At 39.2% G+C, this 23193-nt stretch overlaps 2 protein-coding genes across 2 annotated transcripts; both read left to right on the top strand.

Moving 5' to 3' along the window:
- Positions 1-1509: 1509 nt before the first annotated feature.
- lmf1 (lipase maturation factor 1) lies at positions 1510-14999 on the top strand. The gene is made up of 11 exons (XM_069664732.1): positions 1510-1720; positions 2232-2541; positions 4425-4435; positions 5741-5889; positions 7448-7513; positions 8026-8193; positions 9206-9386; positions 10380-10533; positions 11899-12082; positions 12583-12695; positions 14219-14999. Exons 1-11 carry the CDS (start codon positions 1510-1512, stop codon positions 14403-14405), a joined length of 1734 nt encoding a protein of 577 aa, XP_069520833.1. The 3' UTR covers positions 14406-14999.
- A 5087-nt stretch (positions 15000-20086) lies between these two features.
- Positions 20087-22426, top strand: LOC138593147 (tripartite motif-containing protein 16-like). Its single transcript, XM_069664019.1, has one exon. It carries the CDS (start codon positions 20108-20110, stop codon positions 21782-21784), a length of 1677 nt encoding a protein of 558 aa, XP_069520120.1. The 5' UTR covers positions 20087-20107; the 3' UTR covers positions 21785-22426.
- The last annotated feature ends 767 nt before the right edge of the window (positions 22427-23193 follow it).

Genomic DNA, 23193 nt, shown 5'->3' with positions numbered 1-23193 from the left:
ATGAAGGTCTCTCAATAAATAATACTAAAAACAGTCTAGTCTAGACCTTTCAGTATTAAGTAACTCAGGAATGGTAATAAAGTTAATGAGTTCATAAAAAAGGCACCCCCTTCTACATATTGTTATTGCTGTCAGAAAATAATTCTTTAATACTTTTGCTTCATGTATTGTTCAGTTAAAATATTTATTGGGTTCAAATGACATACACACAGGCAGGAAGCACTGTTTAAGCCAAGTAGGTGTTATTACCCACTTCCGCCACTAGATGGCGTGCTTAGTGAGTCCTTCTGCCGGACTTAGCATTGCTAAGTGCTGTAATATGAAGTCATGCAGAAGCGTGTTTCAACAATGTGCTCTTATATATGCAGTTTTGAACCCTGCGGTAAACAAATAAGACACACATAGAGTCCTTCTTCAAGTGTGCAACAAAAACATTAAAAAGTGCATGGACATAGAAATAAAAAAGAAGCAAATATTGTCATAACCCTCCTGTCGTGTGGTGGGTCAAATTTGACCGATTTACAACTTTAATCAATCATAAGTATTGTGTTTTACATTTGATTGCCTCAATGTCTTGTGATATCCTCCACACTAGGCATTTGAACATGTGAAATTGCTGATCACCACTTTCATTGAATTTTGAGTACCATTACTGAGCAACCTATTGAAATCACCACTTGAAAATATGCATATTTAAGTCAACATGTCATTGATAGTGGAGTTTAGGGATTTTCTATGGGATTTTAAAAGAAATGTATGACTGTGAAAGTTATGTGAGAATGTCAAAGATACAGAGGAAGTAGTTTAAAGTTAATATATTCAATTATGAGCAAGCTATTGAAATCACCACTTGGAAATATGCATATTCAACATAACAGGTCACTGATAGTGGAGTTAAGGAATTTTCTCTGGTATTTTTCCAGAAATGTATGGCTGTGAAAGTTATGTGAGTATGTCAAAGACACATAGAAAGCAGTTTGCAGTCAACATATTCATTTATAAGCAAACTATTGAAATCACCACTTGGAAATATGCATATTTAAGACAGTAGGTCACTGATAATAGAGTGGAGGAATTTGCTAAGGTATTTTGCCTGAAACTTAAGGTTGTGAAAGTTGTTAATTTAGTTAATTAGTAGTTAATTTCAGATTTTCCGTCAGGCGGCAGGGACAGTGCAACAGAAGTCAGAGAAGCAGTAAAACTATTCTTATTTGATGTGTGAATGGTTTAAATTAAAATATTCATGGATAGAAAATGACCTTGTGAATAGTTCTAAGTAACTTCATATAGAAGTAGCCTATATGTATAAGGCTATTCCAATAAACAAAAACATTCATTTTGTGTTTTCTTTTTTATGAATAAAGATGTTTCCACTGAAAACCGGGGGGTGGGAGTGGGTATTATATATATATACATGTATATATATAATTAAAACTCTAAATATAATCATCGTAGTCATGATGCACATCCGCTTCTATGTTTAGTCACGTGAGCATGAAGTTAGTGAACATGGCGGCTACCACAACTGACAGTTCATGCAGCTCTGTGAGGAAAAGACGTGTCGGTAGCAGTAAGACTGAGACGAAGTCTGCAGACATCATTGATGAAGATGGAAAAGAAACCAGCAAAGACACAGAGAACGAAAAGAGACAGCCGTTACAGACCGGAACTTACTGGCTCACTCGTATCGTGCTGCTGCGCTCCGTCGCCTTTATTTACTGTAAGTATGTTGACGTTTATTGGTAAGGTTTTCATTCTCAGTGATCACACTGTCAGAAAGCCTACGTCTGGAAAGATAACTTAGTTGTTCATGTCCACTTTTTAGTGTTAGTGTCATGATGAATGTGGCTAAATGTATTTAGCCTACCCGTAACTTTAAAAACAACAAAATAGACTAAAACCTTTGTACATCAGCATCAAGCAGTCTGATTTTCTCAATACTGGACACTCAGCTTTGCTTTGATATCCTGACCAAAAATATCCCCAACCAGAGAAAATGCCATGGCAACATGGTAAAATTAAGACATTCTTCTATACTTGAATGTATTACTGGTGATATTGTTATTTGGAATCCCCCTTACTTCCTACTGTAAAACTACTTTACAAAGTCAGGAGAAAAGATACAGTAGCCACACTTGTAGCACTTAGTTTGAAATAAAATGTGCATCAAATGAGCATGAATAATTATCTGATTGTGCCATCTTTCTATTTTTTTGCCTCTTTTTTTGTAGTTGTGGCTTTCAGCATTGCCTTCAACCAAAACAAGCAGCTGGTAGGCGAACACGGCCTAATGCCCTGCAAGACTTACCTCAACAGTGTGAAGCGCTATGTGGGGGGAAAGATAGGCCTGGCAGCTTTAGCATACACACCTTCCATCCTCTGGTTGCTAGACTGGAGCGACATGGATGCCAACCTGGATGGCCTTGCCCTGGGAGGGATGGCACTGTCTGCATTTGTCCTGGTGACGGGAATGGCCAATATGGTGATCATGCTTACACTGTGGGTGCTTTACCACTCCCTTGTCAATGTGGGACAGCTGTGGTGAGTCTGGGTTTTATATGTACATACATAACACATAAAAACATACATTTTTCAAAATTCAATGATCAGTTTCATTTTTTATAAAGAATATCTAAGTGATTTCAAGAAGAATATTATCAGACAAAATCAGACATTTAATCAACAATGGAGACCAAGGCTGTAAAAACACAAACAGCGGTGGAAACCTAACTTTATATTATTAAAATAGTTTTGAGATAACTAAAAATATACTTGACATCAATAATAACAAAGCACACATAAAGAAGCAGCGATTGTTAATACCAAAAATAATAATATTCCTAAACCAAAAGGAAATATCCAGATTCTTAAAGAAGCAATTCAATGTTCCCCGGCCCTGTACAGGAAGTTGGCTTCTTCTATTTCCTGGTACCACATAAAAGGCTGCCTGAAACTGCCCCTCATCAACTGCTTTAATAAACATATAACCACTAAATGTCAAATTGAATGTTTGCACTGAAATTGGGAACATATTTTTGTAATTTGAACTATAAAAATGTTAAACGTTTATTCTTTATGTACTGAAATTATAAAAAAAAGGTTAATAGCTGGCACTACAATATTTTGGACATGAATGATTTTTTTACCAACGTAAAAAGGATTGCTCAAAGTTGTGAAATCAAGGAGTATTATCACTCAACTTTGGAGTTTAGACCTCTTCTTTGTGGTTTCCAGCAACTATGCTCTTCTCAACATTAGATGTAGAAGGCAACTGCTGTATTTTAATTCAAAATTCTGAGAAACTCACTCTTCACTAACCGCTCAGCACAAAACAGCTGACAAAGATGGCAACTAGCTGATGAACAGTTTAACATGTTGCAACAAAAGAGCCAGACATTTGTCTCAGGAGTTGATGGATGGAGTGACACCCCAAAATGCGAAGATTGTCTCTTTGTCTGCTGGATATTTAGACAGCTTTGTAGGCTTGAATTTATTATTGCAGCCTTTAATAAAGAAAAGAGTCCCCTATGTCATACTACTCACTTAGTTTAGTGCATCAAAATACATTTTTCACTCAGAGACACTCTTAACCTGAACTTTGCATTGATATCTCGGCTAAAAAGTTGTGAGCATTTCCCCAAACAAGCCTTTGTCTCTCGTCCAGTATATATAGTAAATATATTGATTTGGAAATTATTTTTTTAATTTCAAAATGATTATATTTCCATTTTCTGTTTAAAAAAAGTCTGTTACACTCACAGTGAGAGCTGCGTCCATAGCACAGTTAACTCTGTAGCCTCTACTCTATGCGAAGGAGATGTGTTGCACTGCGTGAGGCAAATGGTGGTCACACCAGATACTGACTGGTTTTCTGACACCCCCGGCAGTAAAACTGCACATTTTAGAGTGGCCTTTTATTGTGGCCAGCCTAAGGCACACCTGTGCAATAATCATGCTGTCTAATCAGCATCTTGATATGCCACACCTGTGAGGTGGATGGATAATCTCGGCCAAGGAGAAGTGCTCACTAACACAGATTTAGACACATTTGTGAACAATACTTGAGAGAAATAGGCCTTTTGTGTACATAGAAAAAGTCTTAAATCTTTGAGTTCAGCAAAAACAAAAGTGTTGCGTTTATATTTTTGTTCAGTGTATATTAGAGGAGCTGGGGATCAAACTGCCTGTCTTTAGTGGACAACCGGCTCCATCTTGTGAGACACAGCTACCCCCAAATATACCACCCACAAAAAACTGAAAGAATCCTCAAATTTCTCCAGTTTGCGCATTGAAGTTATTTATTCTTAATCTCTTTGTTATATTTATGAGTGATATTTAGTAGTAAATATTCAGTAACATTTATAAATGCATACATGCTTTTAATATTGTGGTATTCTCTGTTTTTTTTCTGTCTCTCTTCTTAGGTACTCCTTCGGTAAGTGAACTCAACAGTTGCCTGAGTTTTCAAGCTTTTCCCAAAGTCCAGGACTGCCGCCTTTTTTTCCTCTGTATCATACAGGAGTGGATTTTAGAGAGATTACATTCTCAGGTTTGAACGTCATTTTAGTTTATTTAGAGAAAAATGTCCCTAAGTAGTCCTTCAAACCCAACTTTCCTCCTGATGTTTAAGGGGTAGAAATGAATATATGTCTACCGAAGAGATATTATTAATCTAATGCTGTAATTACATGTACGAGGGGTGAAATGGGTGCCCAGTGAAATTATATTGGGAATTTATCTCAATGGAAAAAAAAGTTGCATTCCTTAAGGCCTATATCCTTGGGTAGCATGCAGCTATGGAGCCAAGCACAGTAACTGTATAATTTACACTTGTCAGTCTCAGCTTTCTTAATATTGTTTCCCCAATAGTTTAAAGACTGTAACAGAAGTTAAAATGCCGTCACATATAGAATTAAGGTGTACTGATGTGCGGTTCACTGTGAGAAGGACAGAGCAGAAAGAGAAATTAAAATGGAGTGTTACATGAAGGGCTATGGCTAAGAAGAGGTGCTCTCTGATTGGTAGATCACAATTTGACGTCAGAGATGCCGGGCTTTTGACTGTAGTTACTAACTGTGGCTTCTATTTCTCTTTTTTGAAGATGTTTACATTTTCTCTCACTCACAGTCCTTCTCCCATGCCTTCTGTTTTCCTGTGGACCTCAGATTGTTCCCTAATATTACTTTTATATAAATATAAATATTATGATATTAAAATTGTTAATCATGTGGTCTTTAAAAAAAAAACACACGAGGACCTAACTTTATTTTCACCATAAACAGGGTCTTCTTCAAAAGATGAGGTTTTATTTTTTTTGGCCAAGCAAGCACAATGGCACTAGTAATGTTTTTTGTCAATTCTTGTTACAGACTGAAATTTCTAACCAATAAATTGAGGGATTGCTGCAACATTGTGCAGACATTTATGGGCCAGAGGATAAAACATAATCTTTGGGGATTCCCCGACATTTTCTGTAGTGTTGAGTAAAATGTCTCAACTGTTCAATTGGCATTACATTAGGTGCAATCAATCCGGTTAATTGTCATTATGGATGGGATTTGAGTGCTTGGTGTAAATATTCTTTAGTCGAGTGAGAGTGCAGCTTATTGTATTGTATGACAGCAGTATTCACCAGTCTTTAAAAGCTTTGCTGTCTGTAAGTGCCATTTCATACCTGACAGTAAATTTCTCCATCAGGATGCTCACAGTGTTGCAAATTATATTCTGATGATTTTTCCAGGTTGGGAGAGTCAGCTGTTGGAGACGGGGTTTCTGGCCATTTTCTTATGTCCGGTGTGGACTCTGTCCCAGGTCCCTCGCCGCTGTCCGCCCTCACTCATCTGCATCTGGACCTTCAGATGGCTCATTGTTCGCATCATGCTGGGAGCAGTGAGTAAAACACACGGGCCACCAAAAAATTGAAGAAAAACTGCTCTGACAGAAAACGACAACAGAAAATGAGATTATTTCTTGGAATTGTACATGTACTTTTCTGTAGCGGATGTTTACATTTCTAAATCCCATTAAATGCCACCAGTACATTAACTAACACTGTTAGTTAGGAGCTGGAACACTGTTCCTGTCAGGAGATCATTTACAAAGACTGATGATATTTCTGTCTAGGAGGAGGCCAATATTGTAAATTTGTCATGTCCTGTAATTAAACACGCCTAAATAAATCCAGCAAGCCAACAGTGAAACACAAATCCATTTGCATCCTGAGAATTCCCTGACCATCCAGTGTTTGTCCTCCTAACTAGTCTGCTACTTTTGGAGCAGTGCTTTTTATATAACACTTCCGGTATTTGGAAATCCAACCCAAATATATGGTCGCCAAAAAACATATTCGGTTGTTTGAGAGTTTCGGTGAATTTTAGACCGCTGGCTTGGTTTCAACACTCTATACCTGCTGTCAGCACATATCCAGTGGAGTCTTTCCTATAAGGACCGAAAGTAGAGCTAAATAACAAGGGGCTGTCAGTCAAATGTCACTTGCTGTACTGCAGCAAAGCTGGCAAAGTTACCATTTAATAATCTAAAAGTCTCTGTTGATCACATTTAAGAGTGCTGGACTCAAGTGGTTATTACTTTTCTGGTGAAAGTGGCAGACCAAATACAAATCTAACTTTGCAGGGAGCCTCTTAATTATGATTACATGCAATCTAAAGTAACAGTTTAAACCAGGATAAACTCTTAACCAGCTTATTACTTTTTAGGAAAAGTAAAGGTCCCAAGAATGGTTACTTATAAATAGTTTAAGTTGCGCATTAATTGGCTCTTAATTTTATTAGCACTCCCCTTTAGTGATAGGCTGTCTCCGAAATCACGTTATTCCTTCACTACCCCTTATGTACTGTATAAGGATATGAAAGGATGCAAATACTCAATAATGTAGTCTAAAGAGGGCATTAGATTTTAATTATGGACACTAATCGACAGGTGCAGTGTTGTCTACACCATCAAATCTATAACATTTGACGCATTGCATTGTGGAAGAACAGAATTACTTTTTAACAGCCATTACATTGATTGTTACCTTCCACATTTAACAGTCCAACTTTGAATATATGAGAAAATATTACTTTATGGCCCCTCAATTCATGCACCCTCTATAGGACTTAATTTTTAACAACATGAAAATCACAAAGATCATTCTTTAGGAATAAAAGAAGATGTTGGATTATATCTATTTTTATTTTAAAATAGTGGGAAATTACTGATATTCATGTGCTTTTGACAAAAACGGTCACATTCATGTATGCATGTGGATGAGGGTAATTCCTAAACGGTTTTTATTCCTTATGGTCCGTTTTAGTTAAATATAATATTCAAATGCCCGATGTCTGTAATTTGATTTTCTAATGGACTGTTGATGGTTGCTCATTTGGCCTAATTTAACACAGCACCGCTTCTTAAACTTTAGTAAGTTATGTTTTCTCTTTTTCAGGGTCTCATTAAACTCAGAGGGGACAAATGCTGGAGAGACCTCACATGTATGGACTACCATTACGAGGTGTGTGGACAGATTGTTGTACTATGCCTTTGTGTTTCCAGTGCATTATGCTACTGAGTTTGCCTTCTACAATACATAAAGCAGATGATGATAGAGAGCTTCAAGGATGACATATCTGTCGCCCAACCCTGGAAGAAGCTTTTCTAGACTTCCGACCACTCAAAGCGCGTTTATACTACATGTCACATTTACCCTTTCACACTCACATTCACACACTGGTGGCAAAGGCTGCTATGCCAATCAGGATCCATGCACATTCATATGCCAAAGGCTAGGCATTTGAGAGCAATTTGGGGGTATGAAGGCATTGCCTTCATTTAAATAAAGTTCAAGTTTTAGACGAGTAAATGTTTCCCCCAAAGTGTGTCACCATAAATGACTCCAGGCCTCCAGATTTTAGTGACAAAGTGAAGCAGGGAAAACGAGCATTTTCAACAGTAGATAAAGTTAGTTAAGAATATAGGTGTATTAACTGACTCCTTTTCAATCTCTGTTCCTCCATCTCTTCCAAGACCCAACCAGTTCCTAACCCTCTGTCATACTACATGCATCGCTCCCCTTGGTGGTTTCATCGATTCGAGACGTTGTCCAACCACCTCATTGAGCTTATTTTCCCGTTCTTCACCTTCTTGGGCAGGCGGATGTGCATGGTGAATGGTGCAATCCAGATCCTGTTCCAGGTAAGCCACACTGCTCACCAACTTTCATTGCCTGATGATGACAGACACTGATACATCTTGTGCGTAGTATTTGGGTAGAGACCTCAGACACTGTCAGAAATTGGACTAATAATATAAAGCCAGAAGTGCAGAAAAAATAACATTTTAACTGTATATCAGACTTTTATGGAAGAGGATTAGGGCCACTGGAAAAAAAAAATTTAAGGTCCAATAATTAAAAAAAAAAAAAAAAAATTTCTTCTTTGACTTTTTTTTTCTACGGTCCAATAAAAAAATTTTTTATTTTTATTCGGAGAAAAAAAAGTCAGAATTCTGACTTTAATCTCAGAATTGTGACTTTTTTTCTCCAAATAAAAATAAAAAACTTTTTTTATTGGACCTTAATTTTTATCTTTTTTTTCAGTGGCCCTAATCCTCTTCCGTACAGACTAGATCAGTAAATGTGAACTGGGTCAGACTTTTTGTTCGTCCAAGTTATCCTTTTAACAGCTATGAAGCACCTAGAAGCTGTTAAAGACAATGTGAAATTGCACACACAATTGCACATATTTTTTTAGATAACCAAGTAGGAATTTATTCTAATTTATTTTGAGTTTCAAATTTATTTTTTGAATACTTAATCCTGTAGATAAGTTTTCATTAATTAAATAAAATGCCCGCCTCACTAAGTTACTGTTTTTAATGTGTTTTTCATTGTCTCTAGTAGAGAACAGTTAGAAGATTAAACAGGTTTAATAGCTGATTTAAAGGGACGTGTCTTTGCATTTATCTACTTTACTGCATCTGTCACTGTACACTTAAACTCAATTTGAGCATCATGTGTAGTTGGTGTCAGAGCTCATGTACGTCAATTTACCCTCAGTCAAAATAAGTCAGTACATGTCAATTTAACTTCTTTAAATACCTTCTTATCCTAATGTGGCTTGACACAGTCAGCCCAGAAGTTAAGTAATGATGTGAGTGTCTACACAACTTGTATATCTTTTTTTCTCTGACTTTATCTCATGCTTAGGTGGTTCTGATAGTGAGTGGGAACCTCAGTTTCCTTAACTGGCTAACCATTGTTCCAAGTCTTGCTTGTTTTGATGACGCGTCACTGGGCTTCTTGTTTCACTCTGGAGGTCGAGCCATGAAGGCAGTCTTCGAGATACAGAATGAGGATAAAGCAGGAAGCCTCCCAAAACCCACCAAAGGTATTCAGGGCTCATAATCACATAACATCCAAAGGCTAAGGGTAAATCCTGACTAGCTGATGAAGGCAAAATTCCTAAAAAATAAAGTCTATTTTAAGGACAACTTTTGGTATTGCAAAAAGTTGAAATAATTTGTAAAAGTGGCTAAAGGGAGTTTTTTGTTTGGTGGGGAAAAAGGGATTATCACTTGGACAACTGAGTAGCTGGGGAAAGTATTCTATAGGATTTGTTGGAATTTAATGCAATGTGGTTAGCAAGAGTCACCCCTCTCTAATTGGTCTCAGCGGTCCCTTTTAGTTTTGGGATCCTGAATATAAAATAGGCTTCTAGAGCATGTATTAAGCATTAGAACAGACCCAGAAAGTATCTCTTAGTGTGAAGTGTAAAGTTTCAGCTATAATATGCTGATGTCTTTAATTAGTGTGGGATAAGCAGGCAAACACTGGTCAGAAGGCACTGTTGTTGCCAGTGCAATTTTTTTCACTGGAGAAGAGTTAAAGTTGTCACACACATATACACAGGTAGACAAACAGGAAATAGCAATACCTCAGTTCAAACACACCTACTCAGTAAACATGACGTCTCTGCAAATACTGAATTCCCTTCTAGACCAGACAGGAACAAATACATCACCTAGAATTGGGCTGTAATTAAGTTTTTCCCTGAGCCCCTCGGTTTCATTTGGAAACCCTGGGATGAAGGCATAAATCCTCGAAAGTCAACAAAATTAAGAAGTAAACAGGAGAACAGACATCCATTGCTCCATGCAATTTCATCAAACTAGCTCTTTATGTGTTTAACAGACAGATAGACCGAGCTGATCCAAGGTTTTGTTTTTTCAGTTTTAAAAAGAAAAAAGGACAACAGACTGCATCCAATAACAGTTGTACATCAACACATAATGACGACTGGCTGCAATTTTCTATTAATGTGCTGTTTTTTTTATGCCATTCCACTTTCCTTCAGTGTGTTTTGTTCCACTGTATTACACAGGTATGCTGATGCGTCGAGCAGTGAACATTTCTTTGGGCGTTCTGATTGGTTGCCTGAGCATTCCCGTGGTGATGAACCTGTTGAGTTCCAGGCAGGTGATGAACACCTCTTTCGACCCACTGCGCATTGTAAACACCTACGGCGCCTTCGGCAGGTAAAGCACGGTCCAGAACCACAGTGGTCATAGTGGTGGATAACAATAAGGATCCTGATAAGGGACCTTTAATTGATTTCCTCTATTTTTTGTCACATGCATTATGTAACAATGTTGAACATTGCTAAAGTTTCAAAGTAGAGGTAAACATGTAAACATTAGTTAAAAGGCTTCAGACTGCGCTGACTACTAGGTTTTCAATTTTTATTTCTGCTTCTCCGAGGAGCTGAAGTCATCTCGTAACTGCATTCTTCTTATGTTGGTGTTATTGTTGAGTTTGTTTTGTACTGTCCCTTGTGTATTTGTTGTTTTTTATGTCTTTTTAAGGCCCATCACGGGACAGGCATTGCAAATTAGCTTAGGCTGTAAATGCTTAAGTGTGTTGCATTGGTTTACATGAATGACTCTATATATAGACTGTGTTGTACGAAAGTGATGGCAAAATAGCCCCCATGATAGGCGCTGCCATCTTGCGATGGTGACGTCATTTGGAGCCAGAGACTGCGCAGTAGAGATCGGCGGGTGAAGCGACCATAGCCAATTCCGCTAACCAAACTTACACTTAACTTACTGAGAAAACAGCAAGGATCCCACACGTCTGCGTATTTACCAGCAGAACAGCTTCTTGTGTTGGTCTGAGGTTAACATTCACCGATATGGAAACTTCAATGACTGTAGTGATTGTTTTAGTTATGTTTCCTCTCACAGATCGTCCTCCGCTCTGCTAATTCGTAGCAGATCGGCTGCAGGAGCCGTATTGGTCAACAGAGCTGTCAATCATCATTTTTACAGCATCGAATAACTAATAACTTTTTTTAACACTTGGGCATAAATCAGCAAGATAAGAACTAAGTATAATGACAGAAACCATGTTTGAGAAAAATGTATTTGACGTGTATTTTCATTTTATAGTTTGACTCATGTCCCATCTGTTAACATGGAGGAGGCGGGCTTTATGAGCTATACTGCAGCCAGTCAGCAGGGGGCAGATCTTTTCCACTGATGTCTAAATTTAGGCCTAAAGATGAAATGTAATTGAGAGCCCGACAAAAGAAAATGCTGAAAAGGAAAATGGCATCTGTGAATGTCAGACCCAAACTGTGAAGCATTTTGAATAACTGAGTTGATCCAAAAATGTGTACCACATATTTTTAACATGATGCATTCATTTCTGTTGCCGTTACATTAATTTTTTAGCCATATTAATTAAAATATGTGTTTATTAAATTCCCATACTTTCGCATCTTGTAGTATCATTTACATCTCTGCTGCCTTCCAACCTCTTTTCGTCTCCTTTTTGAAGGATTTAATCGAGTTTTATAAATAATTTTTTAACTGTATACCATTTTTCACCCCTCTGTCCAGCATAACCAAGGAGCGAACCGAGGTGATCTTCCAGGGCACTCAAAGCCTTGATCCCAAGGACCCCACGGCAGTTTGGGAAGAATATCAGTTTCTATGTAAGCCAGGGGACGTTTACCGGCGGCCATGCCTCATATCACCGTACCACTACCGGCTGGATTGGCTCATGTGGTTTGCTGCTTTCCAGGTAAGATACTGAACAACAGCAGTCAGTCAAGTTTATTCATACAGCGCCCAAATCACAACAGACGTTATCCTAGGGCGCATTTCCTGTAGAGCAGTTTTTTTTTTTACATTAGTGTCATAAAAATTTCCGTCAATAGATTATTTCCCTCTGAACAAAATATAATACAATATTTCATGCAAAACAGGACTAACACATCATTTAACATCTGTTACTGAGCTGTTTTTTTATTACACCACAATCTTGGAAAATCTTTCAGACTGTCCATAGCCACACAGACTCTGCTTTTTACTGAAATCATCAAAAGGAAAACAAACCATGACGAGAACTTTGCCTCCTCTTCCACAAAATTAAGTAGTTGCCATTTTTTGCATTGCTGTTTCTGTACCCAGCAATTCTCATTACATTTCATTAAACCTCATTACATTTCAAAATGCCTTTTGTGTTTTTTTTTTTTCCTTTTCTGAACGTTTTTAACAACCTTATTTCATGTTGTCATCCAGACGTACGAGCAGAGTGAGTGGGTGATCCACATAGCAGGACGTCTGCTGTCCAACGACAGCACGGTCCTGTCCCTTCTTGACCACAACCCCTTTCAAGGCAGAGAAACTCCGAGGTAAATATAGGTTGTAATAACAGCAAAGATCCATGCCGAATTCTCATTAACTGTAATTAGCTTGGAAGAAAAACCTTTATATCAACACTAACCTCATCAAAATCCTCCTACCCTCAAATTCAAAACACATATTTTGTAATGTTATTGTTGTTGTAAAATGTTTGTTATTATTTAGTTGTGTGTTTACAGGGATCATTATAAATCATATAAACTCTGTGCTCTGCTGAGGCAGCGAGCAGGTCATGACTTCATATTGCTTAAAAACAGAAAGCTATAATATGTAGAGGTGGTGTATCGTCATTGGTTAGAGTAATATATACCTCTAATTTATAGTATAATAATTAAGTATAATAGTACAATAATTGGCTAAATAATCCTTGATATGCACATGATTTTAGCCGTCTGAATCTCAGCTGCTTGCTATCTTGTCTGCGGAGAACTCTAAGGGCCCGATCAGACAGAAGGCGCTTTGCAGGATGTAATCGCAGGGCGCACTGCACTGCCTTTTTTGTGGAAGTAAACACCAGATCAGACAGAGCGCGTTTTAGCAGCTGGGGGCGGCTTTTTTTCCTACTGTTGTTAAGGCAACCACGGAATCATTAGCTGTCATTAACCTAACCGTTACATTGTAAACTGACAGAAGGCTCGCCTCTCCTTTCATCCAATTGGACAATGAGAAAAAACAGCCATGACGTCGGGCGCTTTTCTGCTTTGAGTTGAAGTTTTTTCAACTCGAGGCGCTCGGAGCGTTTCCTCAAAAACGCGAGGCGCACAGAGCGGAAAAAATCGAGGCGCTCTGCAAAGCAAAAGCAGCACGCAAAAAGCGTCCCTCTCATTGAAAACAATGACAAAAAAGCCGCCCCCAGCTGCTAAAACGCGTCCTGTCCAATCGGGCCCTAAAGTAATTTATAGTGCTAGACATCTTCTTATCTAAATATAACCAGACAGGCTGATAACTAGAGCTGGACTATATATGGGTTTCATCAAGTAATTCAAATATAAGGTTTAGGACAACGTTTCATTTTGGTAATGTCGGTACAGAGCTTACACCGCCTCCGTGAGCTCCCATAGTAACAGTTTTAGTTTAGTTTTAAGTATAGAGTGTTCTCTTCAGAAAAATATTTCATGTCAACATGGCAGCATGCACCTGCACAAATACAAGATAAAGGTTTATTGAGAAGTCTGAAAGGGGGGTCTGTTTTTCATTGTTTGACCTTGAACAAACCACAGTTAGCATTAACATTTGTCTCAAGTCTGTGGCAACTAATAGAAGTAGCAGCAAGACTGGTTTATGCCAGCATTTTGAAACACAGACACTCAGCCGAGTTACACAAGACAGTAGCAGCCCAAAAGCACCTGCTAAAGAACATGTAACATCAGAACTATAAAATCGATTTAATAATGAATCACATGTGGTATGAAATGACAAAAATGTATATTTATACACAGGAATTTTTTTAAGTATTGTCCAAGGCCCTTGCCCTTCTTTCATTTCACTTCCCTCCTTTTTATGGCCTTCTCAGGTGGGTTCGAGGGGAACATTTCAGGTACAAGTTCAGCCAGCCGGGCAGTTCCAGCGCAGCACTGGGGAAGTGGTGGCTGAGGAAACACATTGGGGCTTACTTCCCTCCTGTGGACCTGGAAGGACTCAGGGGCTACTTCAATTCCAGGAACTGGCCTCATCCACACATACCACAAAACAGGAACTAAAGCCAAAACCTCAGACTATTGTTCTACCAGGAAGAGATCAGAGAACGTTGTGAGCTGTGGTTGTAAAATTGTCATTTCAAATTCACTTTTAGTTTTGCTTCTGGTGTTTATCAGTGGTTACAAGGACCAATGATGCCAACACGTATTTTTTTATTTCATCAATAACTGCTTGTTTAAAACTGAAATCAAACATCCTGGCATTTATTCACAATCAATGTGATGAGGTTTGGGTGTATCTTTTGAACAGAAATAAATCACAGCCCTTTGTATTTCATAAAACCTCAGTGAAAGACCAATATTATAGTTTTACACAAATGTGAACAGTTTTGAGTTGCCGCCCATGTTAAGCATTTTGCAACACACGTGCATCACAGTGCGGAATGTGTTTTGGTGAGTGAGAATGTGTGTGGAGTTGTGGAAAAAAGTGGATGAGATTTGCAAATTGTGTCTTACTACTTGAACTTGTTTAAGGGTTTGCCAAAAGAGTGGCTGATTCGACAAATGGGTATTGACTGAGCATTTGGTTTAGAGAATGGGGATGAGTGTTTAGCAATTATGAAAAAGTAAGTATCTGTTGTCTAAAATATCAATATTAAACGGTTTTAATCTAAATGTTTTTTTCCGTTTTACATTTATTATATATTATTATTATTATTATATATTTTACATGCACACTTTTTCTTTTTATTTCAGCAACTATGTGTACCCAGAAATCCCCAAAATGACTTTGTTACCAGTTACCCAGAGCTTGAATCCCCCACCAGCCCAAGCGCCCATAGAGCATTCACGCTAGAAACTTCTGTCGCCCAGTCGGGATAATAATAATAATAATAATAATTATAATGATAATAATACGTTTATTTATGTAGCACCTTTCCAGAGCAGAAGTCACAAGGTGCTTTAAAGAGAGAATAAAAGAAACACATTCAAGATAAAAACACAAAACAAAGTTAAAACAGGAACAGGGCAAAAGCAACAAGACATAAAGTGAAAACTAATTTGGGAGTTAAAGCAACAAGAAACACGTAAAATCAAGGTAAAAAGCAGCACATACAACAATATACACAACAGATTAAGTCAAAGCTATAAACAGGTTGGTTTTAAGGTGCCTTTTGAAGGTGATAGCAGTATCCAGAGATCAAAGGCTGATTGGTAAAGAGTAAAGTGTTGGAGCTACAAACTGAAATGCAGTCACCTTTGGTTTTGAGCCTGGAGTGAGGGATAACAAGCAACCCCTGGTCAGAGGACTGGGGTTGTTAGGCTGTAAGAGATCAGAGATGTAGGCAGGTGCTTGTCCACACAGGGCTTTAAAGGTGATTACAAGAATCTTAAAATGCATTCTAAATTATTTGTCGGAAGCCAGTGTAAAGCTCTTAAAAGGACTGAGTCAGTAGAATGAAACTGACAAAATCAAGATATGAAAAGTAAGTGGCTCTGGTGTCCTTACCCATATTATTAAATTGATTTAGGAGTTCTCTGAGATGATAAAGGTCAACCTGAAGACGAGTAAATCTCCACAGACACTCTGCTCTACGACATATACTCTTGAAAGGGGTGGCTGTGGATCAGTGGTAGAGTCTTTCAATCGGAAGGTTGGAGGTTCAATCCCCAGCTCCCTCAGGCTACATGTCTAGACACTGAACTGCACATTGCTCCTGGTGGCATAGCCAATAATATGTGATAACTGATTGACAGGTGGGCACTTTATGTAGCAGCCTCTGCCATCAGTGTGTGAATAATGGGTGATATGTAGTGTAAAAGCAGCTTTGAGTGGTCACAAAGACTAAAAAAGCACTATATAAGTACAGTCCATTTACCATTTAAAACACTGGATACTGTCCCTTATGGAGGACTTTTTGAAGGAAGCCAGTCTAGATTTTGTGGGAGCAACTTCATCCAAAATCACCAAGAAGTACAAACCTAGATAGTTGAAAATGGATGATAAAAAGAAAAATCACTGAATTCATTCAAAAAGGAGGTATTTGGGCCAGCTGGGTGATAAACCAAAATCAAATGAAAGGGCTTAGAAAGACCAACTTTAATCATCTGCAATTCAAAAGAGGAGAAAGACTCCACCACGGCCTGAAATCCTAGGTGAGCTAATAAAAGAGTAACCTTCGGGCAGAGCTTAATGAGAGGAGCATGTTCCATGACCCTCTGCCAGGTTTCAGTTACAAACAGGAAGTCTAATTTCTTAGACTGGATAAAGTTATTTAATACAAAAGATTTATTGGCTATAGAGCGAGCATTCATCAGTGCCATCCTGAGAGGAACACTGGAGTGCTACCCAGATGTGGATACAAGGTTTATTGGAATTAAGATATTAAGATTACTGTTAAATTTTAAAATATTTGATGATTTTGTCATCATGTAGAGGAATGACTGTTTCAGTGAAGAGGGGTTAAAATGGTCAGAAGACAAGAAAGGCACTATATAGGTGCAGTCCATTTATCATTTACCATACTTATCAAATCTTAAGCACACCTCAACACCTCAGGCACTATGGATGGGGGCACTGGCATCATGGAGAGATGACTCCAATCAGGACTGACAGCACAGATATGGACACCTTCCTTTCAGTATAATTAGCCTGAAATTTTGAGTTTTACTTTAATGCCAGTAACTGTTCCAGTGCTGAGTGTGGCGATGCCTAACTCAACTATTCATTTCATTATAGGTCCACACTGGAAACATAACTTCTTAGCTGGGTTACAAGGGCATTGCCTCTAGCTGTTGAGGTCTATATTTTAGAGCTAAATCAACCAACTGAAGCTTCTCAGGGGATTGATAATGAGCAAAACATTCGAATCAGGTGTGTTAGAGTTCGGAGAAACCCAAACCATGCAGGAAGGTAGCTCTCCAGGAGCAGGGTTGGCCACCCTTGGTGTAAGCGATACCGTGCCCACACTGTGAAGATTGCCAAGGAGTACAGCTACATCTCCCGGCTGCAGCTTAACATCTTGGAGAAGCGTTTGCAGTCAACAGGGGGAGGTCTCAGGCCGGATGACCCACAAGCTCTTGGTCTCCTTCCTGGAGTTGTGCCCCCAACAACAGCTGAACGCGCACAGACACAAATCCATAGAGGACAGGTATCTCAACCGGTTGCCGACAATCCTATCTGATCTATCCCAAGAACACCGTAAGCCTGGTTTCTTTTTTTATATGATTTATTTTGGGGATTTTCAACACCAAAAAGGAAACATTCTGTTGAATGAGGTGATTAACTGCAGAGGTATTAATGATACTAAGACAAAAACCACAAGAAGAAAACTATAACTAATAAATAAATGCAATAACATTTGAATGAATAAAGCAACAACAAAGAAAGGACACAGCCTGGTTTTCAACTAAAAGCCACTTTGAACAAGGACAAAAGTCATAATTTATCTTAAGTAAAAACACATGAAAAAGTCAGTGTTCACAGTCACTTTTGGCTCTGCTTTGGTCTCAACCAACCAAAAAAAACGTTTTTTTAATCGCTGCAGATTTTTGCAATAAATGTCTGTGGGTTTGATACTACAATCGACCATTCCACAGTAATGGAGACGATTAGCAAGCATAGGATGCTAATTTGTAAAGGCTTTCGAGTGGGGAATAAGTCAACCATAGACTGTATAAAAAGATGGCCGACATGACAGCTCCCTAAAAGTGAAGCCAAACCCTCTCTATCGCCCCCTGCTGACTGGCTGCAGTATAGGTCATAAAGCCCGCCTCCTCCATGTTAACAGATGGGACATGAGTCAAACTATAAAATCAAAATACATTTTTCTCAAACATTTTTCTGTCATTATAGTTAGTTCTAATCATGCTGATTTATGTCCAAGTGTTGAGTTTTCTGACAAGTTTACTTTTAATTAGTTATTTTAGGCTACAAAAAGGGGGTGTGACCTCGTGATTGACAGCTCTGATGAAAAATGCAACTCCTGCGGCGTTCTGTTCCCGAGCAGCAGAGTAGAGCAGCTATTGGAGGATTGAAACCTCCTGTTCCTCTTTGCTCTGCCGTAACGTTTGCTCGTCTCTCCGCCAGATGAGACCTGGGTGGGCGTTTACACTCTGAAGGACTGCTACCCGGTGCAGGAGACCTACACCAGGAACAGCAGCGTCACTACCTCCACCCACTTCTTCTACCTCCAGCTGGGCATCAGCGACCCTGACGTCTTCACCCCGCCCAGCACCTGTCAATCAGCTTGGCCTGAGAGGATGTCCGAGTCCGACTGCTGAGATCTCCCCCCGCCCTCACCTCTGGCCTCAGATACTTTAAGGAATAATCTGGAAGTTTCTTTAGTTAAATAAGTGTCTGTTACATTTAGTCTAACAGGTGTACTATAGTTGTACTGTTTTCTCTGGTTTCTGCTGAGTTTCTATCGTTGAACGAACAAAGAAATCAATCAATGACTACGAGGGTAAAATTATAAAAATTGTCATTTTGAATTGCATCATATTATTTAGATGTTGCCTGTGGCCTACATTTTTTACAGATACTCAACTGTAATAAAGACAAATAAAGGAATGACTTCACGTTTGCTACCTGGAGATGGAAATCATTTCCTGCCTATTATTTCCTAATATGTAGTACAAGTAGTATGCTGCAACTTTCTGCATCAAGTTAACACAGATATGCATTTAAAAAAAAAACTAGTTTGCAAAAAAACCCACATTTTCATCATCATCAAAAAAAAACAAAAAAAGATTTTACTTACAAGCACACATGGCAGATTTTCCACACATCCTGCAGGTGTTATGCATAGACAATATGCCCAGCCAACTGATAACATTTTGGTGGTCGAAGGTCAAAGTTCAAGGTTCAAGTTTTTGGTTATAACTCAAGAACTCCTACGCTAATTATGATACAAGTTTGCACAAACGTCCTCTTGGACTCAAGGATGAACTATTTAAAATTGGTGGTCAAAGGTCAAAGGTCAAGGTCACTGATACTACACATAACACGCTTTTGGCTATAAGAATTCATACGCAAATAACTATGACAAATGACAAGATAGGATAAGATGATAAAGTGATGCCATTTTATACCCAAAAGGTCAAAGGTCAACTTCACTGTGACAACATAATGTTGGAGGAGGTTTAAAACTTCACTGGTGTGATGAAAACCTCACTTGGAGGAGACTTCTTTGAGCACAATTGTGACGAAACTAAACAGGCATGTAAAAAATGTCTACATTTTCCAGATTCATCCAGTCAGTACAGTCTGCACGTGAGCCGCAGGGCCACATCATGTGGTGCATTCAGGTCCTCTGGCGATTAGTCAAAATCACATGTTACATTTAACATGTTTTTCTTCAAATATGCTTTAAGGACTTCATAAATTAAGTCAGGAAAGGTTGAGGATGTAATTTCTTCTACAGCATCAATTTCTCTATTTGTCTTCTATTGTATTAAATTATTATCATCATTCAGCCAAACTGTACTTTAAGAGCAGCAGAAGAGATTCTCTCAAACACAAACCCTCTGATTCAAAGAACAGTTTCCCTCCTGAGGTTGAAATAAGTGTTTTTAAATGAGAAATGAACTCGATGGTAAACAAACACAAAGTATCGCTCTCACACCGCTCCTCATTCTGGAGTGAAGCAGAGCTTGATAACCCCTCCCTCTTCTTCCTGCTCTCACACAGAGACAGCTCCACTCTGACTCAGATACTTGATTGTTCCCTCCCCTTCAGACAGTCGTTGTCACTGAGAGGTGAAATGGCGCAGAAAGGAGTTCAGCTGGACGAGGAAACCTTCTCTTGTTCGATCTGTCTGGATCTACTGAAGGATCCGGTGACTGTTCCCTGTGGACACAGCTACTGCATGAACTGTATTCAAACCCGATGGGATACAGAGGATGAGAGGAGAGTCTACAGCTGCCCTCAGTGTAGGCAGACCTTCACACCGAGGCCTGTCCTGGTGAAAAACACCATGTTAGCAGCTTTAGTGGAGGAGCTGAAGAAGACTGGACTCCAAGCTGCTCCTGCTGATCACTGCTATGCTGGACCTGAAGATGTGGCCTGTGATTTCTGCACTGGGAGAAAACTGAAAGCCTGCAAGTCCTGTCTGGTCTGTCGGGCCTCTTACTGTGAGAAACACCTGCAGCCTCATTATGAATCACCTACTTTTAAGAAACACAAGCTGGTGGAGCCCTCCAAGAAGCTCCAGGAGAACGTCTGCTCTCGTCATGATGAGGTGATGAAGATATTCTGCCGTACTGATCAGCAGTCTGTCTGTTATCTCTGTTTGATGGACGAACATAAAGGCCACGACACAGTCTCAGCTGCAGCAGAATGGACCGAGAGGCAGAGAGAGCTCGGGGTGAGTCGACAAAACATCCAGCAGAGAATCCAGTACAGAGAGAAAGATGTGAAGCTGCTTCAACAGCAGGTGGAGGCTATCAATCGCTCTGCTGATAAAGCAGTGGAGGACAGTGAGAAGATCTTCACTCAGCTGATCCGTCTCATGGAGAAAAGATGCTCTGATGTGAAGCAGCAGGTCAGGTCCCAGCAGGAAGCTGAAGTGAGTCGAGTCAGAGAGCTTCAGGAGAAGCTGGAGCAGGAGATCACTGAGCTGAGGAGGAGAGACGCTGACCTGGAGGAGCTGTCACTCACAGAGGATCACAACCAGTTTCTACACGACTACCCCTCACTGTCACCACTCAGTGAATCTACAGACTCATCCAGCATCAATATCCGTCCTCTGAGGTACTTTGAGGCTGTGACAGCGGCTGTGTCAGAGGTCAGAGATAAACTACAGGACGTTCTGAGGGTGAAATGGACAAACATCTCACAGACAGTGACTGAAGTGGATGTTTTACTGTCACAACCACAGCCCAAGACCAGAGCTGAGTTCTTACAGTACTCATGTGACATCACACTGGATCCAAACACAGCACACACACGGCTGTTATTATCTGATGGGAACAGAAAAGCAACATTAATGAGAGAAAGACAGTCTTATTCTAGTCATCCAGACAGGTTCACTGTTTATGAACAGGTCCTGAGTAGAGAGAGTCTGACTGGACGTTGTTACTGGGAGGTGGAGTGGAGAGGAGGAGGAGTTTATGTAGCAGTCGCATACAAGAATATCAGCAGAGCAGGGAGCGGGAAGGAATGTGCATTTGGATACAATGACAAATCTTGGGCGTTATATTGTAACAACAACAGTTCTAACTTTAGGTACAACAATGTCCACACTCCTGTCTCAGGTCCTCCGTCCTCCAGAGTAGGAGTGTACCTGGATCACAGAGCAGGTATTCTGTCCTTCTACCGCATCTCTGAAACCATGACTCTCCTCCACAGAGTGCAGACCACATTCACTCAGCCTCTCTGTGCTGGACTCAGGTTTTACTGGTCTCCTGGAGTCACTGTTGAGTTGTGTAAAGTGAAATAAACAGAAGTCATTTAAGGGACAGCGGGTTAACTTCTGTGTTTTAATTCTTCAGCTTGATTTTTATTCATGTTTGTTGCTGAGAGCTGATTGTTGTCACCTTTTTGTCACCTGTCAATCAAACTTTATGGGCGGTACTTTGACGTCTTCTCATGTGTTCTGTAAAGGAGTTCCTTTAAGCGACGCTCCTTCCTGTGTCTGTTTAGCCATGGAGGCTTTCACTGCTCATGATGATCGATGTTCACCTGAACTGACATTTCTCTGTGTGAAAATAGAAACTTCTCTCTGCTCTAAATGTTTGTTGATTGTTTGTATTGATGCGTTTATATGCTGTTGTTTCTGTTGTAATTCATGAGTGTGAAGAGAGAAAGCATCAGACCTTTCTTTAACGTACACATTTTGTTTTCACCACTTTGTACATTTGTAGAAAATCTATAATCACATTGATATGAAAATGTTTTGTTGCTTTTTAAACGGATGAAAAATGTCCTCTGAGGTATTTAAACCTTCAATGATCATGATGAAATCAATAGTTTAGATTGTGGTCCAACAAATGACGAAATCAGGAACAAGAATCATTGAACAGACTTTACTGATGTGATGTGTGAACAAACTGAACTTTGACATCATGAATAAACAAACAGGATCAAAGTCTTTCCTTCTCGTCTTCATTGCAGGGTTTCATACAAAGCTGATGGAGAAAATATGAAACTAATGTGAGAGTCAGACTGAGGCCGTTTGTTCATGTGTTCATGTTTTGAGCTGAAGAGCATTTGTCAGTCAGTCAGTCAGTCTCTTTAAATATTAAACAAGAGTCCAATTGTCTTGTATAAACAGCAAGAGGACGTTTGAGACTAATATTGGAACGTCCCTTAAAAACAAAACATAGTTCACAGTTACAGCAGCAAAAATATTTGCCGTAGATGCATAAATTTAATGTGAGAAACATTCAAAGTCAGAGATTTAATCTGATCAGCTTATGTTGAGGAAGTGTAAGAAATGAGTGGCTTTTTTCAGTCCTGATACATTAAAGCAAAGTTAACCTCCTGAGACCCTGCGTCCTCATACGGGGACATTACATTTTGGCTTCACAGCACCATAATATTTAATTCTGCGAAACTTAGACCTGTTGGTGTCATTTATGGACACTTTGTCCACCACCCTGTGGTCACAAAAGCAAATTACACTGATCGGTGTACATTCAAGATGGCCGTGATCCCGGCCAAAATGTGTTACAGTCGGTCTCTACAGAAAACTCAACCAGGAACAAAACCTCTTCAGATTTTATGATTGAAACTTGTTTATTTAATGCGTATTAACAGTTGTAGCTTGATATGGCAGACACATTTGACTAATTTTATCAATAGCAACAAGCTACAACACCGTTACGACAAGGTACTCACATGAGGACA

The sequence above is a fragment of the Semicossyphus pulcher genome, unplaced genomic scaffold (assembly GCF_022749685.1).
Source record: "Semicossyphus pulcher isolate SPU_LCO1_2020_fin unplaced genomic scaffold, fSemPul1.0.p SCAF_16, whole genome shotgun sequence".
NCBI classification, from domain to species: domain Eukaryota; kingdom Metazoa; phylum Chordata; class Actinopteri; order Labriformes; family Labridae; genus Semicossyphus; species Semicossyphus pulcher.
Note: the sequence above shows the minus strand (reverse complement) of the source record. Positions and strands in the feature narration are given on the sequence as shown.